Source organism: Odocoileus virginianus, chromosome 20 (genome assembly GCF_023699985.2).
Source record: "Odocoileus virginianus isolate 20LAN1187 ecotype Illinois chromosome 20, Ovbor_1.2, whole genome shotgun sequence".
NCBI classification, from domain to species: Eukaryota; Metazoa; Chordata; class Mammalia; order Artiodactyla; family Cervidae; genus Odocoileus; species Odocoileus virginianus.
The window spans coordinates 11,583,295-11,601,503 of record NC_069693.1 but is presented as its reverse complement, the minus strand read 5'-3'; the positions used below and the strand labels follow the sequence as shown (position 1 = coordinate 11,601,503).

General features: G+C 52.2%; 2 protein-coding genes and 1 long non-coding RNA gene across 6 annotated transcripts; 1 reads left to right on the top strand and 2 right to left on the bottom strand.

Annotated features, from left to right (window-relative positions):
- Positions 1–372: 372 nt before the first annotated feature.
- On the bottom strand, positions 373–7,317 carry ACTMAP (actin maturation protease). Of its 3 annotated transcripts, none has more exons than XM_020903847.2 (6): positions 6,264–7,317; positions 3,988–4,056; positions 3,344–3,468; positions 2,437–2,566; positions 2,262–2,332; positions 373–1,526 (listed from the first exon to the last, which is right to left on the bottom strand). In XM_020903847.2, exons 1-6 carry the CDS (start codon positions 6,575–6,577, stop codon positions 1,189–1,191), a joined length of 1,047 nt encoding a protein of 348 aa, XP_020759506.2. In that variant the 5' UTR covers positions 6,578–7,317; the 3' UTR covers positions 373–1,188. The 3 variants fall into 3 exon arrangements, with proteins under 3 accessions (XP_020759506.2, XP_070306942.1, XP_070306943.1); XM_070450841.1 differs by having other exon boundaries at positions 1,438–1,526; positions 2,262–2,337; positions 6,264–7,316; XM_070450842.1 differs by lacking the exon at positions 2,437–2,566 and having other exon boundaries at positions 1,438–1,526; positions 6,264–7,315.
- Positions 7,318–7,530: 213 nt separating this feature from the next.
- Positions 7,531–18,204, top strand: SNRPA (small nuclear ribonucleoprotein polypeptide A). 2 transcript variants are annotated; one of them, XM_020903848.2, is made up of 7 exons: positions 7,531–7,636; positions 8,106–8,200; positions 11,083–11,255; positions 13,508–13,687; positions 15,784–15,957; positions 16,370–16,458; positions 17,826–18,204. In XM_020903848.2, exons 2-7 carry the CDS (start codon positions 8,128–8,130, stop codon positions 17,983–17,985), a joined length of 849 nt encoding a protein of 282 aa, XP_020759507.1. In that variant the 5' UTR covers positions 7,531–7,636; positions 8,106–8,127; the 3' UTR covers positions 17,986–18,204. The 2 variants fall into 2 exon arrangements, with proteins under 2 accessions (XP_020759507.1, XP_070306944.1); XM_070450843.1 differs by lacking the exon at positions 7,531–7,636 and having other exon boundaries at positions 7,899–8,200.
- On the bottom strand, positions 10,433–12,763 carry LOC139029865 (uncharacterized). The gene is made up of 2 exons (XR_011482113.1): positions 12,628–12,763; positions 10,433–11,406 (listed from the first exon to the last, which is right to left on the bottom strand). It is a non-coding gene; the product is annotated as an uncharacterized lncRNA (long non-coding RNA).
- Positions 18,205–18,209: the final 5 nt, after the last annotated feature.

Genomic DNA, 18,209 nt, shown 5'->3' with positions numbered 1-18,209 from the left:
GCTCTGTGCAGGGGACAAGGGTGACTGAGACAGCTCGGTTCAAGGGCTCCCAGGACGGTGCACCAGACACTGCCAACCTGGGTGTCAGGGTGGGATGGGTAAGAAACACTCCACTGTACAGTGTCTAATAAAACCCTCTTCGGACACTGGGGACACAGCATGGAGCGAGACAGACCTGTTCCTCCCCTTTCTCAGTGGATGCAGCAGGCAGTCATTGAATGGTAATCTCTCTGTCCCTGCCACCGGTCAGCCGTGACCTCAGGCCAGTGACAGCACTTCTCCAGCCTGTTTTTCCCTCAAACTGGGAGGACCTAGTACCCTCCTTACATGAGTTAACAGGGTTGTGAAGGGGTTGGCACAAATAACTAGCAGTGGGAGCTTTTGCTTTTTAAATCAGGAGAGAACACAGGTGGGAGAGGTGCTGAGCCTGAGGGCCTCTTCCCTGAGGAAATGACAAGCAGCCAGGACTGAGGAGTTCAGGAGTTGTACCGGAGGACGGGGTGCAGGGACCGGACACCACAGGCACCTGAGACCACAGGCAGTGGTGGCAGAAAGTGTGAGAAGGAAGAGCCTGGGGTGAGTTTAGTATCCAGGAGGATGCTGCATGAGGAGCATACAAGAGGTGCTGGAAGCTTTTCTGGAAGGCAGTGGTGAAATGTGGTTTGTGTTTGGATTTTGTTTCTGGCCACACCATGTGGCATGCAGGATCTTCGTTCCCAACCAGGGATCAGAACCTGTGCCCCCTGCAATGGAAGCACGGAGTCTTGACCACTGGATCGCCAGGAAGTCCATGGTTCGTGTTTTAAAAGGCTTCCCCTGCTCGACGTGAAGACACTGGGAGGCAGCAAGGGGTGCAGGGAGAGGGTGGTTGGCATCCAGAAATGGGTGGGTGCAGCACTGATGGTGGGGGATGGACAAGTCCTGGGGTCTCAGCAGTTGTCAGTCTTTCCCCTGCAGAGAGGCAGCTGGTCTGTGTGGCTCCTGGCTATAACCCCAGCCCAGAGTAGGTGCTCAGTACTGGCAGGTGGGCTTGGGGGAGTTGGGGGTGATGCCCAGGATGGATTCGGGGGGACCCTGCATGAAGAATCTCTGGTTGGAGGTCCAGTCCAACCCCTCAGGCTGTCACTCAGAAGGAGAAGCTGAGGCACGCTGTGTATGGTGACACAGCTGAGCTGGGGCCGCAGCAGCCTAGTGGCTGGAGTCGTATGGTCGGAGGAGCAGGGCCTGGCCACAGAGGCCGGCCTGCACCCCGCCGGCAGGCACCACGTACTCCCGGCCATCCGCAGCCCGAGAGGGCGAGAAGTCCGTCAGCTGCAGGTTGCTATCTCGGACCTGGTCATAGTCCCACAGCTGGTGGTGCCAACTCTTGCCCTGCTTGGCGAGCAGGTAGACAGCCCCCGGGGAGCCTTCTTCCGGCAGGGATGGTGGCTGGTGGGGTGTGCCGGGCACTGGGTGGAATAGGCCTGGCAGCTCGGGATCCTCCGAGTAGCCAAGGCTGGGCACACGCTGCACACCTAGCAGGACCCCTGGGGGGAGAGGGGGAGGCTGTGAGGAGCAGCTGAGTCCTGACGAGGGGCTGGGGCTCCCGGAGTCCCCCCACACCCCCCCCCCCCGGGGGGGGGGTGCTGCCAAGATCCCTGCACTGTACACAGCGAGGGCACAGCTGGGCTTGGATCTGAACCCACAGTGCTGGGCTGGAGAACTGCAGGCATTTTACATCCTGCCGATAGCCTGGCAGCAGTGAACAGAGCAGACATCACCGCCTAGCTGTTGCGAGCTGTCCCGGAGAGCCGTGCTCAGAGGCGTGCACACCAGGGCGCCGCCTTCTAGCAGGCAGGCGGAGAGACGAAGGTGCTGACTATAGCTAACAACAACAGACGTGGAACATACCAGGCACCATTTAAAGAATTTGAACATTCAAACAGCCCTCTGTCCTGGGAACTGTTGTCACCCTGATTTCCAGATGGGGACCTGGAGGCCCAGAGTCACAGAGCCTGGGAGTGTCTGGGCCAGGTTTGCAGTCCAGTTTGATCCTCCTCTGTGCTCTGAGTTTCTTGTTTGGGAAAAACCCTGATTGACAGACGCTGAAGTACCTGCTGCCGGACCCTGCTAACTACCCTGTAGGGACAAAGGTGGTCCAACCCTGGCTCCCGCCTGGAGTACTGTGGAAGGGCTGGCACGAGGGTGAGCATGTGAGGAGGGGAGACTGGGGATCAGGGAGGCCCACGGTGAGGGTCCAGGGCAGGGGAGGGGGAACCCACCTGCGCTCACAGCCCAGTGGGCCTTGTGGCCCTTCCTCTGACACGGCTCGTGGTTGAAGTCCTCGTCGTAGCTGCACTGCAGTCAAGGTCAATGCTGCGGGGCGGCCCCGGGACACCCGCCCCCCTCGCCGACTCCCCCCATCCCAGCCCAGCTCCCTCCCTGACCCTGGGATACGGGATAAGGAGGGGGTGTCCGGCGACAATGTGCTGCAGGACGTGGTCTCTGTTGGGACTGCCAAGGCCACCGCAGAGCACCTCTGCCTGGCAGCCCAGTGCCTCTTGGGCCAGCCTGCCCATGTCAGCCACTGCAGGGACAGAGCAGACACACGAGGAGCAGTCACTGCGCACCAGACACTGGGAAAAGGCTTTTAGGAATCAGTGCCTATAACCCTCACCTTGACCATCATCTCTTTGTACAAATGTGGAAAATGAGCCACAGAGAAAGACACAGATCCTGTATTAATGCATGTGTGTGCAATTTAGAAAACTGGTACACACGATCCTATTGGCAAAACAGAGACACTGACACACACACGCAGAGAATAAATGTGTGGGTACCCAGGGGGCGGGGGTGGGAGGAACTGGGAGACTGCAACTGACACATGTATACTATTGATACTATGTGTGAAACAGACAACTAATGAGAATCTGCTGTCTAGAACAGGGAACTCAACTCAATGCACTATGGTGACCTAAATGACAAGGAAGTCCTACAGAGAGGAGATACATGTCTGTGTATGGCTGACCGATCCTGCTCTCCAGCAGAAAATGACACAGCATTGTGAAGCAACTCTATTGCAATAAAAACTAAAAAAAGTGTGGGGAACAGAGAGGATAAGTTGCTTGTCTATGGTGACGCAGCAGGAAGCAGCAGAGCTGGGCTGGGAACCCAGGTGGCCTGGTTCCAGAGTCCACCTTGTAACACTCTGCTCTACTTCAGCGGGGGTGGGGGGTGGGGGTGGAGTGGGGTGAAGGGCGCAAAGAATGGAACAAAGTTCCCCATGTGCCTGATGTGTCCCAGCCAAGCTCTCCAGTCCCCTCCTGCAGGACATCTGGGTGACACCCTTCCACACCCAACCTACCTGAAAACATTTCCCCCTGGGCCGTGTATCCTCTCTCCATGGCCACCTGCACGAGTCTCTCCAGAGGGGTGCTGCCGGGGGGCGCCAGGAGGGTGCCTGCCATCCACAAGGCCACCAGCCCACACCTGGGGAGAGACAGGCCCAGTCCCCCAATCTCTAATTCGAGTCTTTCCTGGCCCCCTCGGCCCTGGAAGCTGGAGTGTGGGGAACAGTTTGCCGCCCTGGGGGAATTCCCTTCTTGTCTCCCACGGTGAGTGGGGAGACCGGACTTCCTCCTCCTAGGAGAGAGGATGGCCAAGGCCTGAACTCAAGGCTGGAGGGCTGTGGTGGGGTGAGAGGGTGGGAGGTTAGGCAGACATGTCACCTGGGCTTCCAGGAGGAGCAGGTGCCAACAGGGAGTCAGAGATAACGGACCAGATTCATTTGTCCACTTGCTTGTTTGTTTCAACTGTTTACTGGGCATGCTCCCAGGACCCTGACCTGGGTAAGTTCCCCTTCTCCCTCCCCTCCTCCTTCCCCCTAGGCTGCCTGGGATGAACCCACTCTTCCCACACTCCCCGGTCAATCCTCACAGAGGCTGGTGAGGGCAAAGGCTTGAGGGCACAGCTGGCCAAGGGGCTGGGGTCCCAAATCAGGGTACGTACTGAGGGCCTTCTTGGATGAGGGAGGGCAGGTCAGCACAGAAGAGGATCCACTGCAGGTCACTTCTGAAACTGAATCAGAGGCACATTCAGGTCATGAGGCAACCAGTTCCTAGGGTCTCACCCTCGAGGGCTGCTCTTGGCTGGGTCAGACTGCCTTCATCCCTGATGAGACACTTCCCTTCCCCACCTCTGTTTTCTCATCTGTTCAATGGGAATCATTCTTCTGCCTGCTATTCCCTGCTTTTTCTCAGCTATTGAAGGGGTAAAGAGCAGATGTGCAAAAGCTTTGCAACTAGGAGTCAGAGGAAGTTATTAGCAGGGATGTCTCTACATCATGCTGAGCCTTGGTGGCTCAGTGGTAAAGAACCAGCCTGCCAACGCAGGAGACTCGGGTTTGATCCCTCAGTCGAGAAGATCCTCCAGCAAAGGGAATGGGAATCCACTCCAGTATTGCTGCCTGGAAAATCCCATGGAGAGAGGAGCCTGGTGGGCTACAGTTGCAAGGAGTTGGACAGGATTTAGCGACTGAGCACCCATGCATGCTCTACATCATGGATTAAAAAATTAACGAAAGAAAGAAAGGGAAAATTTTATTGGAGCCAACCTGAGGATTATAACCTGGGAGATAGTCTTTCAGAACGCTCTGAGGACTTCTCCACCCACCAGATGTCAAAACACAGTCATATGTTAAGTTTTTGAGACAAAGCGTTATTAAAATATTGAGTTTACTCAATCCAGATTGAGTACAAAGCAAGTTGTGGGACATGGGTCATTTTGATCCCTTAACAAGATTAAGAAGGAAAGTCTTCTGATGATATTAAGAAGGAATGTTACTAAGGAAGTCTGATAAATGCACACTAAATAGGAGGGAGGAGGCCCAAACAGGCAAGGAAACATTTTACATTTAAATTTTATCTTGCTGGGATTTCCCTGGTGGTCCAGTGGTAAGACTTCACCTCCCAAAAGCAGGAGATGCAGGTTTGACCCCTGGTTGGGGAACGAAGATCCCACAAGCCTCAATAACCAAAAAGCCAAAACATAAAAAACAGAAGCAATACTGTAACAAATTCAATAAAGACTTTAAAAATGATCCACATCAAAAAAAAATTTTTTTTCTCTTGTCTTGCCATAAAACAACAATTTAATTTCATCAATGCCGAAACTCTGCATGTTTTCCACTCTCAAGCCTGTTTTTCATGCAGTTGGACAGGATAGAAATCCCTTTACTCAGCCTTAAGCAAAACCAGGTGATAGCTCCAGACCTAAGAGATCACTGATAGAGTCAGGCCCAGCCCCATCCTAGGGGAGGCCGCTCAGAATATTTTGGTGATTCCTGTCCTTCCCCCCTCCCAGCTAGGGCTCAGGAGGTGCTGGGCAATGTGCTTATATCTCTATCCCAAAGCCAATGAAAGGGGAAGGCTGGGAGGCATCCTCCTGATGAGAGGAGATATCACAGCACAGTGGTTAAAAGCAGGGTGTGGCCCCCGCCCCCCCACCAAAAAGCTTCGAGCCCCACCACCATGCCCTTCCTCTTTGAAGCATTGTGGCCAAGTGACTTAACCAATGTGAATCTCAGCTTCCTCATCTGAAAAATGGGGTAACAATAGTTCCTGCCCTGAGCGGGGAGAGAGAAATTAAAAGGTTGAGTTTAACACAGATACACTATTATGTACCTGGAGGAGGGCATGGCAACCTACTTCAGTATTCTTGCCTGGAGAATCCCCAAGGACAGAGGAGCCTGGCGGGCTACAGTCCATGGGGTCACAAAGAGTTGAAGTGACTGAAGCGACTTAGCATGTATGCATGCATGAATATACATACATACATACACATATTTATGTGTATCTGAATCACTGTACTATACACCTGAAAATAACATGACATTATAAATCAACTATACTTCAATTAAAAAAATAATAAATAGTAACTTCCTCGACAGCACTCAGGGGTTCCCTCCTCCAGGCAAGTCCCTGGGACCCCCCACTCCTGGGGCACTCCCTCTGGACTCCCTCCCGATGGGTTGGACCTCTCCTCTCGGGGCTGTCGCTGTCTGGTGGAGTGAGAGATGTGTTTCTCCGAGTGGACGAGGTGCTCTCAAGGAGCAGGAGCTTTCTTCATTGCTGAAGACACACAGCCACTGAAGGCCTTTAAATAGGGAGCTGAAGCAGACTGTTTGCCCTTGAGGAAATGGGAAACCCCAAGAGATGACTGAAGTGATGGGGGGAGAGGTGGTTGGGTGAGACCACGGGTGGGAGGGATGGGCCCTGGGACCCTACCGGTCCTTGTGCAGCTTCAGGAGCCTCTTCACATCCTCTCTGCTCCCAGGGACTGGGCCGGCCCTCTCCAAGGCCTCCTTCAGGAGCTGACTCTTCTCTAGGCCGAAGACATGAGGGGGAGCAAACCCGGTGGTGGGGGGCGGAGGCGGCAATGGAGGTGGTGGGGGAACAGGGGCCTGGAAACTCGAGGGTGGAAAAGCTAATTCGGGGAGGTTTGGGGTAAGGGGAGGAAGTGGGATATTAAGGGCCTGGGATGCAGGGGTTTCAGGAGGAGGAATTGGTGGCTCTAGAGGAGGAGAACATGGAGAAATCATTTTGGGGTCTGTGACTTAGGCTGAAAGATCGAGAATGGGAGAGGGGACAGATCCTCCAAAATGTGGTCACAGGGATGGAGAGTCTGACGGTCTTAAAGCTGAGCTCCTGATCTGGGAGCTGAAGTTGGGATTGCAAAAAAAAACAGGGCTAAAATCTGGAACCTTGGGAGAAGGGATTGAAGCTGACGCAAATCACAAGGAATCTGAGGGTTAACGGGTCCTTTAATGTGCAAACAGATCTGTGGTACAGAGTTGGGATGCAGAGCTCAAGGAGTGAGGCTTAGTAGGAGTTAACTTCTTATTCCTGGGCTAGTTTAGAAACTTGGGAAATTATGGGACACGAAAGCCCAGGCCTGGGGCAAGGCACCTAAAGCGTGGGATTTAGGACCCCTGGGCTAATAACTGGGAGAATTTAGAATAGATCCCACCCCCTCGCATCTCAGACCCGTTAGGAACCTTAGAGCTGACCTTTGAGTCAGGAGGTCAAAAGGACACTTGGCAGGGAAAATAGCCTAATTGTGGAGGAAGTCCTGAAATCGGGGCGCAGCAGGAAGTCTTGTGGGCTGGAGAAGGCTCGCAGATCGGAGATCGTTGTGAGCCCCTAAAACGGGTGTGGTAACAGGGTAGGGGTGTAAAGCGCGCCTACCCTTGCCGCAAAATGGCTGCCGCAGCGAACAGCCTTTCCCAAATCCCGCGGTAAAACTCGCAACTCAAGTCCGCCCCTTTAACGATCACGTGACAGAGACGGGCTGCCAAAGAAAGGCCTTGGAAGAGACTGCCGCGAGAATCGAGTCCTGATTGGCAGGAAGCGGGTGAGGGGCGCGGCCTTCACTGATTGGTCCGTAGTCGCGTGCGCCTCTGCTGAGGCGGGAACCCAATTGCCGTTTTTATTGGCAAAATCTGGGTCTGGGAGCGAGCCTTACTCTGATTGGCCAGGCTACCAAGTTTCCGCGCAGAGATTGGCTTGTAGACAGACAAAGGCGGGTCCAGAGGAGGAAGTTTTGTGGTCGGCGCTCAGCAGCGTAGCAGGCACCGCTTGCGGAATCTGAGACTATTCCGGTGAGTATTGGGTAGAAGCGGCCGTGGGCGCCTGGCGGCGGAGCGCTTGGCGCCCGGGCTTTCCTGCGCCTCGTGTAGCGGGAACTATTTTTTTTCTGCGCGAGGCCGGTGTTCGGGAAAATCGTGCCGCCTGCCTTAACTGGCTCTTACATCCGGGCCTTTTCTCCTGGGCTGGCCTTTGAGCGCGTGGGCCAGTGGGAGTCGCCACCTAGGCGGAGCCTAGGCCGCTCCGCCTACTAAGTCGAGTAGAGCATCCTGGGACTCGTAGTAAACCTCACGAGATTTCCCTCACCACGCGGGGAGGAGAAGCTGTGTTCTGCGTTTGCTTTGTTTTCCGAACCGTGCTTCCCTCTTCCCTCCTCTTTACCTTACTTGACTTTCTCTTGGAAGGAAGATCCTTAAGCAGCCCGTGTGGGACAAAAGGATTTTCAGAAACCCAGGACTGAGTGGGACTTTTTCGTTCTTTCAGACCTACCTCAGCAACTTACTCCATGGCAGTTCCCGAGACCCGCCCCAACCACACTATTTATATCAACAATCTCAATGAGAAGATCAAGAAGGATGGTGAGTTTTAGGGATAGTCCGGACACCAGGCTATCCCACACGAGCCTGCCCCCTCTTCTGTCCCCAGCATCCATGTCTGTTCCTCAGCCTTCTCCCGCCAAACTCTTTAAGAGTCCACCCTTCGGCCTTTGCACAGGCAGTGCGTTTGGTATTTCCTCATTTTCTCTTACACTTTTCCCGTTAACCTGGTCTTTCAAGGTCTTTCACGGTTTCAGCTTCAAGACCCCCCCTCCTCCAGGATGCCTCCCCCTTCCCTTTTCCACCCACGTGCCTGCCTCTGACTTCCTAAAACCCTTAACCTCCCCAGTCAAGTCCTGATGTGGCTATCAGGGGGCTGTCTCTTTCCTGGCCTTTGAGCTCCAGAAGGGTAAGAACTGCAATTGTTGGTCACTGTCATGCCCTCAAGTGATTAGCCCACAGTGAAAACGTTTCATTTCAAAATAAAGTGAAATGAACCATGATGGTGGGTAACACTGGGTACCAGGTGCTGATGTATAAATAATAATTACATTTAACTTTCACAGCAACCCTGCAGGAAGGACCTATTGTTCCCACTTCTCAGATAAGGAAACTGAGACTGCGGAGAGATATGGTTTGCCCAAGGCATACAGCATGGAAACGTGGTTGAGACCACTATATGGAATTCTGGTTAAGAACTCGATTCTAGATGTGACATACTTTTCTTTTTTCTTGAGCAAGTTATCGCTTTTTATTGAGCCTCATTTTTTTTATATATAGGAAAGCTGGGCAAAATCATATAGGAAAACTGGGCAAAATCTTTGCACAGGTGTTATGGGGAATATATGAACTAAACTTCTATGCTTTTTTTTTTTTTTATGGTACCTAGCAGTTAGTAAGGGTTGGATATAAGTGTTAGCTCTTATTATCTCCTCAAGAAAACTGTAAGGAGAACTGAAGAAGCATGCTGGCATTAAGTTGAAGTTACCGATAAAGTTGCTATTGAAGATAATAAACAAGCCATGTAAATTCCTCATATATTATTAGAGCATTGTGCCCAGCCAGTTCTCTGTGGAGCTGTGGACATGGTGACTGAGACAGTCCTGGTCCTGACTTCATGGAACACAGTCTAGTAGAGATGACAGACCTGCTCCCAGACAGTGATAGCCCAGAGTAGCTATGGCCATAATTGGGGGAAGTTGAGGCATAGTAGTCAAGGCTGGGATTGGGCACTTGGAAAGAGGTATTCAGGTTCATAGAACAGGAGACATTTTGGGAACGCCTACCAGGTAGAGGAAGCAGCATTTGTGTTACAATGAGGCAGAAGAGTGACTAACCTGGACCAGCACGTGCAAATGTCCAGGGGCAAGAGAGAGCCCAGGGCATCTTGGGAACCACATGTACTGTTTTGGGTGCCTGAGACCTAGAGGCTGGTGATGCATGAAGAACATTCAGGCAAGCAGTGCACGCTGGCTCCTGAGGCCTTGAGGGCTGGGTGGGGTGTTTTACTTCATCCTGAGGGCTTTGGGGAGCCAGGCAAGGGATGCAGTTAATTGTGGAAGATCTTTCCACCTGTGGAGGCTGAACTTGCGTGGGCAAGAAAGGAGACTGGGGAGAGGCCCAGCACCTAGGGGAATGACTAAGGCCCACACTAGGTTCATGGGGATGGCAGGTGGAGACAAATCTCGGAAATGTCATCAGGATTTTTGGCTATTTGCTTTCCTCTTTACTTGATCCCCCTTTTCTTTCCTAATGTCTCTTCGGCCGGGTATCTTAAGCTCAGGTGCCTTCTTTGCATAAGGCTGGTACCCTTTCCTGGCTGTCCATTTGCTAGGGAGGTTTGGTGGTCTTGGGTTCAGATGGACTTGTGTCCTGAGCCAGTGACAGATCCTCTGAGAGCCTCTATCCACATTAGTAAAATTGGGGCAGTTATAATTGCTACCTCATGGAGTAGAGGTAAAAATTCGGTGAAGTTATTCCCAGAAATCATTTACTACTATGTTTCTTCAGGCAAATGTATTTGGAGATTTGTGTGCTGGCAACTATACTGTTCATTAGGGTTTTTTTTTTTTTTTTTTGGGCTCACACCAAGGGGCTTAGGAATTTTAGTTCCCTGACCAGGGATCAAACCTGGACCCTTGTCAATAAGAGCACAGAGTCCTAACCACTTGACCACCAGGGAGTTCCCTGTGGGGATATTGTGATAAACAAATAGGATAGACTTGTACCTCTTCAGAAAGAGGACCAAACAAAAAGGAAACAAACATAATGTCAGGAGGTGGGAAATGCCTTGAAAGAAAAGCAAGTAGGTTCTCACAGTGGGGGAAATGACATGAGGGGCCTCTTATTTCACCAGGGTGGTCACGGAAGGTCTCAGGTGGGAACATCTCTGCTGAGTCCTGGGTGACTGGAAGGAGGCAGCCATGTACACATCAGGAGAAGGTTGCTCCTGGTAGAGGGAGCAGTCAGTGCAAAGGTCCTGAGGCAAGGTTGCTGTGACGGGCCTGAGAAAGGGCTGGGAGGCCAGTGTGGCTGGAGCTATAGGAGTGAAGATGGGTCATGGGGAGAGATGAGGTGGGAGAAGTCAGCCAGGGCCACATCAGAGGGGCTCATGTCAGGGTGCTGGAGACAGAGGAAAAGTGCTTGCATTTATCAAGCATTTACTGTGTGCCCTCTGTATGTGTGACTCGTGTTCCCCTGCAGCGACCTTGTTGGGTAGGTATCTTGATTGTTGACCTACTACAGAGTCAATGCACACGACCATCTGAGTGGTTCTAGGCTGCTGATGGTATCGCTCAGTACTCTGTCAGTGGGCTGATGGTGTCCCCTCTGGGCTGCGTTTCCTCTGAAAAGCGGAGCTCCAGCCCGAGGACATGATACCCTGGCCTACAGTCACCGCTGGGTCTTTGCTCTCCCCACTGCAGAGCTGAAGAAGTCCCTGTATGCCATCTTCTCCCAGTTTGGCCAGATCCTGGATATCCTGGTGTCACGAAGCCTGAAGATGAGAGGCCAGGCCTTTGTCATTTTCAAGGAGGTCAGCAGCGCCACCAACGCCCTGCGTTCCATGCAGGGCTTCCCCTTCTACGACAAGCCCATGGTGAGCACCGGGTGTGGAGGGTATGGGCGTGTGCTTGTGCCAAGTGCTGTTGCAGGCTGGATGGGTCTGGACTGCTGTCCTGTAGATCAGAGCCTTAAGGATGGGAGTTCCTCCTGTTGGTCCTCGGCATCCACTGTTCACTGTACTGGGGCTGTGGGGACACAAAGCAATCAAGGGAAGTCCCAGCTCTGCGCTCGTAGACCCACAGTGCCACTGGAGAGACACGCCTGTCTCCAGGTGGCGACAACCCGAGGGCTCAGGGCTGGGACGAGCGAGTGCACAGAACTCAGGGAACTTACTCTCACCCAGTCTGGGAGTTCGCAGGGGAACCTTTCTGGATGAGTAAGAGTTGGAGAAGAGTAGCTGAGAAAGACAAATGAACTAAGAATGGGAGATAAGCAAGAACCTGTGTAACTGAGGGAGTGAGTCACATTCATTCCGCAGAAGTGGAGGGTGGGAGATGGTGGGATGGGCATGGCCTGGAGAGTTGTCAGAAGTCAGGCTAAGGAGCTGATCCTGAAGGTGGATTTGATTTCAAGGTTGCTGGCAAACCATGCAAGGGTTAGGGAGATGCCTGTGGCTGTTGGGGAGGATGGGTTCAGTTGTGGGAGATGGGGTTCAGTTGTGATGGTGAGGCTGGGTCAGGATCCCAGATCTGGGATAAGGGGAGATTTCATCTAGGATCAGGGTTACAGTGATGGCTAACACTGGGTACCAGGTACTCATGTATAAATCATGGTTACATGGGGCCATGGGATGGGAGGAAGTGGGTTACAGATGTTCAGCAGGCCTTGAACAGACAGGGGTTCTGTTATTCAGAGTCCATGCTCTGATCCAGAATTCCTGCCATATCAGTCAGTTCTCTCTCCCTCTCTCAGTTCTTCTGAGTTTCACCTGTTGGGAATATGCCTCCCTGAACCAGCAGGGTGGTGACAGCAAGTGTCAGTACCTGCAGGTTCCAGGCATGTCATTTCACGTGGAACACATTGGCCCCAGGGGCACAGAGGCGGCCTGTGCCCTCACCTCCTTCCGGATGGGGCTGCTCTCTGACTCCTGCCTGTTGTCTCCTGTTGTGGGTGTGTGAGACCACAGTTGCCACATCTTCCATTGCTTTTCTGGAGTAGCTGGAAATTCCCTTTTGAGGACTAAAAATCATAAATCATTTTGTGTGGACCTTCCTCCCCTGCTTTTCTCTGACATCAGTGCTTGAACCATAGAAAGCACTGAGCCACTGTGAGTTCTGTCAGGGAATCCTGTCAACTCTACCTGGAAAACTTCCACTGAAAACATAAAGTTAAAAAAAAAAAAAAACCAAACTTCCACTCCAAAAAAACCCTCCACTGATTCTTCCCACTCCTCCCCTGGTACCCACCTAGTCCCAGCCACGACCCTTCTCCCTGTTTTGACCCCCTGCTCCTCCCAGGCCTCTCCATCCCGTGGCCACAGCGCTCCTTGGGAGTCACAAGTGAGAGCTCGTCATTCCCCTGCTTATAACACTCTGTGACTCCCAGCTTGCTCAGGAAAAGACAAAGTCCCCCAGGCCCCCTGTTGCCTCTGTGATGTCACCTGCCGCCTCATCCACGTAGGCCTCCCTTCTGTTCACCCCATACTCTAGCTCTTCAGTGGCTCTTCCTTTGCTCGAACGCTTTTTTCCCTCGATGCCTGCGTGCCTCCCTCCCTCCCTCCCTGTCTCTTTACCAGCATTATCTCCCTGAAGTCTTTCTGGCTGCACTCTGAAAATTTCAGTTCTTCTCAGCTCTTCACCTCCCCTTCTCCTGTTGGTTCACTTTTTAATCTCTGTCATAACTTCCCCAGAGAACTAATTCCACAAGAGCAGGGGCTTTTGTGTGATTGGCTCATTGCTGAATCCTCGGGGCAAATTTGGGTGCTCTGTAAACCGGTGAATGAGATTTACTTTGGAGAAGGTGTGATGGAAACCTCCCTGCATAGTGCTCCTGTCCTGGCCTTGTTTCCTTCTACCTTGAGCTGATGGTTGGAGCTGTCCCATCTTCCTATCAAAAAATCCCATCAGCCACTTCCTGAGAGCTTGCTACATGCCAGGCACTGTTTAGAGCACTTTTTAGCTCCTAGTCCTGGTCGTCCTTTGAAGTAGGAAATACCTCAGTACCCATTTGACAGGTAGGGACATTGAGGCCAAGGGATTTCGATGATGTTTCCCACCAAGCTCCAAGCAAGGTCTGATTTTGGCTCCTAAGTCCAGTCTCCTTCACCCTCTGCTCTCTGTTGGGCAGCGCATCCAATACGCCAAGACCGACTCGGATATCATTGCCAAGATGAAGGGCACCTTCGTGGAGCGGGACCGCAAGCGGGAGAAGAGGAAGCCCAAGAGCCAGGAGACCCCAGCTGCCAAAAAAGCCGTGCAGGGAGGGGCGGCCGCCCCTGTGGTGGGCGCCGTGCAAGGGCCTGTCCCGGTAAGCCAGGGCCCACAGACGCAGCGCTCTCACCACCAGGTCTTCCTTGGCCTTGTGGGCTGGCACAGGGTGGGGTAGGGAGAGTATCCCCTTGGGGATTCAGACATTTCCCCCCACTTCCATTTTTCTTGTGAGATTATGTGTGTATCTGTAGGGGGGGTGAGCATATGAATGATGCTGTCTCCACTTGGAAATGTCTAATGTCTATGCCTCCCTGCCAATTTCTCGGGATCTTTTTCTGTGTGTCTTAGTCTTTTTGTTTTTTCTCTCCTTGACCTTGGTTTTGCCGTGTCTTCTAAAGTCAGTGTCTATGAAGCAAATCCAGAGGAAACCACTAACCAGCTATTAGGATTAAAAGAATTTCATTTAACAAGGTCACCAGATCAATATGGAAAAGTCAGTTTTATTTCTGTACATTAGCAATAAACAAGGATACTTCAGATTGAAAAACACCTCCAAGAAAAGTGTGCAAGGCCGCCCACTGAAATGATAGAACATGGCTGAGAGAAATTGGAAGACTCAGTGCTATTAAGATGTCGTTTCTCTCCAAATTGGTTTAAGAGTCAACTCTGTTCCAGTCAGAATCCCGAGAGGTATTTGTGGGCACAGCCAGGCTGTCTGTAAATGTCTGTGATGGCAAAGCTGGGGCCTGTTGTTGAGGAATAGTATGGTTTCCTGAGGATGGGAAGATGGACCAGTGGGGCAGAGTGGAGTCCAGAAACCTGCATGTGTGTTTGTGGTCCCTCTGTATGTGACTGAGGTACCACTGCTTTCCAGTGGTGAAAGGGCTTTTTCCCCTAATAAATCGTACTGGACCAATTGGATATTTGCAAGAGGGGAAAGTTAAGCCCTGCCTGGGCTACATATAAGTTAATTTGAGATAAACGGTAGACTTGAGTATGTCAGCTCCAGTAATCAAAGTTCTTGAAGAAAACAGAAAAATGTCTTTATGACCTTGGTGAGACCGTAAGTAGAAACATCCTGTTTTCTAAACAAGATACAGAAAGCATAAAGTACTAAAGAAAAGATGAATGAATTGGACCCACTCTGGTCTCCAAACCTCCGAACCTTCTGATGGGTCGTCTTGTGTCGGTGTCCGTGTCTAGGTTAAATTGCCCCATCCTTACCCTCTCTGCTCTTGCTGTGCCCAGCTTTCTGTCCAGCTTTGACTGTTCACATGGGTTCAGCTCCTGTCTCCCCTGGGAGCACATGCTCTTTGCCTGCAGCCTCTCCCTTCCTCTTGCTGTCACCCCTTACCTTGTCTTTCTGCATCAGCCCTGACCATCCTCATCTACCTCTGCCTTCCACTGTCTGTTCTCCGGGCCTGTTTCTTTCTCCATACACTCTATTTATTTATTTGGCCGGGTCTTAGTTGCGGCATGCGGGATCCTTCTGTTTTGATGCATCAACTTTCCAGTTGTGGTATGCAGTCTTAGCTGCTCCGCAGCACATGGGATCTTAGTTCCCAGATGAGGGATCAAACCCGGGTCCCCTGCATTGCAAGGCACATTCTTAAACACTGGACCAAGGAAGTCCCCATAAAGTTTTAAAGCAGTACAGCATGCTGCTTATAGTGTTTATTTCCACCCCTTTTAGTTGATAATGTTTTTATTTTTCTTCTAGTCTTTTTTTTTTTTCCCCCAGTAGGCCCCCAAATTTGTTCATATGTCTACAAGCAAAGTTAGGCCATTCTGACCAATTTTTCTTTCCTTTTTTTGGGGGGCCATACTGAGTGACGTGTGGTATCTTAGTTCCCTGACCAGGGATTGAACCTGTTCCCCCTGCAGTGGAAGCACCAAGTTCTAACCACTGGATGGCTAGGGAATTCCCCTAACCAATTTTTATATGTTAAAAAAAAGTTTCTGTTTATTTTTAACTCTGTCTAATTTGGTGTCCCCTGTGACCTTGGGCCTGATCTGCTCCATCCATCCCTCTTTGGATGCCTTTCTTGCCTTTTCCAAGTCTGGATCTTTTCTCTGTGTCTCATACCCGGGGTTTCCTGTAACAATCTTTTCTCCTGTTTCCTCTCAACACTGAAATCACACCTCCTCCCACCTGCTGGTGCCCCTCTCAGCCCTGCCCTCCTCTCCCCACAGGGCATGCCGCCGATGACTCAGGCGCCCCGCATCATGCACCACATGCCAGGCCAGCCCCCTTACATGCCACCACCGGGCATGATCCCGCCTCCAGGCCTGGCGCCCGGCCAGCTCCCGCCAGGGGCCATGCCACCACAGCAGCTTATGCCGGGGCAGATGCCACCTGCTCAGCCTGTAAGTGTCTGGTCCTCCCAGGGTCTAGTATAGTCAGGAGACAGGAATGGCAGGCAGGGCACTGTTTTAGGTTGGGTGGTCTGGGCAGGCCTCCCTGAGGAGGTGCTGTTGGAGGATGAAGATTTAGCAGTGGCGTCAGGCCCTGGGACAGAGGAATTGGTGTGTTTGCTGGAGCAGGTCAAGGGGAGGCTGGAACGGGGGTGGGCTGCACCTCGCTTCACTCTGTGAACTTCTGCTGAGCACCGGCTTATGGGTGCAACTGTGCTCCCTTGTGGCTTACAGTCTAGGGACGGGCAACAACACGGGGTCTGTTAGGTGAAAGACTAGAAAGAATTCAAGCAGGGCGGGGCTGGAGGGCAGGAGGGCCATAGATCCCCGACCAGACTTACAGTCTCCCGTCGCTCTCCTGCAGCTTTCAGAAAATCCACCAAATCACATCTTGTTCCTCACCAACCTGCCGGAGGAGACCAACGAGCTCATGCTTTCCATGCTCTTCAACCAGTAAGTGAGGCCTGTGGCTGGGCTGGGCCCGGAGGGTGGTGGCTGCGAGGTGGCACCACAGGGACAAGCCTCATAGTTCTGTTGGTGGAGCCTGAGCCTGTGCAGGCGGGGACAGCGCCTGGAGGCCAGAAGGAGGAGGCTGAGGCCGGCCCTGCAGCGGCCGGGCATGGACGTCAGCAGTGGCCAGGATGGGCAGGCTGTCCTCTGCCCTTAGGGAGATGACTCTGGATCTCATCTTTCCAGTCTCTAACTTAGACAATGGCAAGGTGCAAGTCCAGCAACAGTGAGATGTCACTGAATGCTGGCTAGACTGGAAGAAGTCAGCCTGTTCAGACTGCAGGTGTGGGAGTGGGGGGTGCTCGATCCCTCAGGGATGTGGGTGGGTGCGGGCCATTGCATGGGGTAACTGTGCACTGTTTAGTCAAGTGCTCACCTAGACTTCTCTGGTGACTCAACGGTAAAGAATCCGCTGCTAATCCAGGAGATGCAGGTTCAATCCCTTGGAAAAGGAAATGACAACCCACTCCAGCATTCTTGCCTAGGAAATCCCATGGACAGTGGAGCCTAGGGTCACAGAATCAGACATGACTTGGTGACTGAAGAACAACACTTGATGACTGCTCCTGTTTATGTGAAATTTTAACATGCCCAAGGGACTGGGTGGGGCATTCCTCATGGTGTGGTCGGGACCTGGAGGCAGCCTGGGAGAAAGGCGAGGTCACGTGAAGGTGCTGGCAGCTAGAGGGAACAGGAAGAGCATGCTGCGTGGTTTTTTATACCAGGGTCGAGAGGAAATTTTGAGAAACTGAATGAAACAAAAACCATACCATTCAATTTTATACCATGTCCACAAAACAAGGCATAGTTTCTAAGAATACTGATGGAATAAAGGATACCTGGTAATCCTGAGGATGGTTGCCTAGTGGGGAAGGAATTAAGGAATGAGAAGAGGGAAATTAAAGAAACAGCAGATCATAAAAGTAGAGGGTAGTGGTTATTCTGGGGCTTCCCAGGTGGCTTGTTGGTAAAGAACTCGTCTGCCAGTGCAGAAGATGCAGGTTTGATCCTGGGTTGGGAAGATCCCTTGGAGAAGGGCATGGCAACCCACTTCAGTATTCTTGCCTGGAGAATCTCCATGGACAGAGGAGCCTGGTGGGCTACAGTCCGTGAGGTTGCGAAGAGTCGAACTCAACTGAGCACATCAACTTAGCATTGTCCCCATTTTGGGCTGGATGATCCTTTGTTATTGGGGCCGTCTTCTGCATCATGGGGTGTTTAGCAGCATTCCTGGCCCCTACTCACTGGATTCTTGAATATTCGAGGGCAGTGCTGAGGCTGGATCCCTGAGGTCTCTGCCTTTCTCTCAGGTTCCCTGGGTTCAAGGAGGTCCGGCTGGTTCCTGGGCGGCACGACATCGCCTTCGTGGAGTTTGACAATGAGGTGCAGGCAGGGGCCGCTCGAGACGCCCTGCAGGGCTTCAAGATCACCCAGAACAATGCCATGAAGATCTCTTTTGCCAAGAAGTAGCACCCTTTCCCCATGCCTGTCCCGGCCCCCTGTTCTGGGGCCACCCCCTACCCCCTTGGTTCAGCCCCCTGAAGGTAAGTCCCCCTTGGGGGCCTTCTTGGAGCCGAGTGTGAGTGAGTGGTCTCCACACAGCATTGTACCCAGAGTCTGTTCCCAGACATTGCACCTGGCGCTGTTAGGCTGGAATTAAAGTGTTTTTTGCGGTTTGTTTTTTCACAACCATT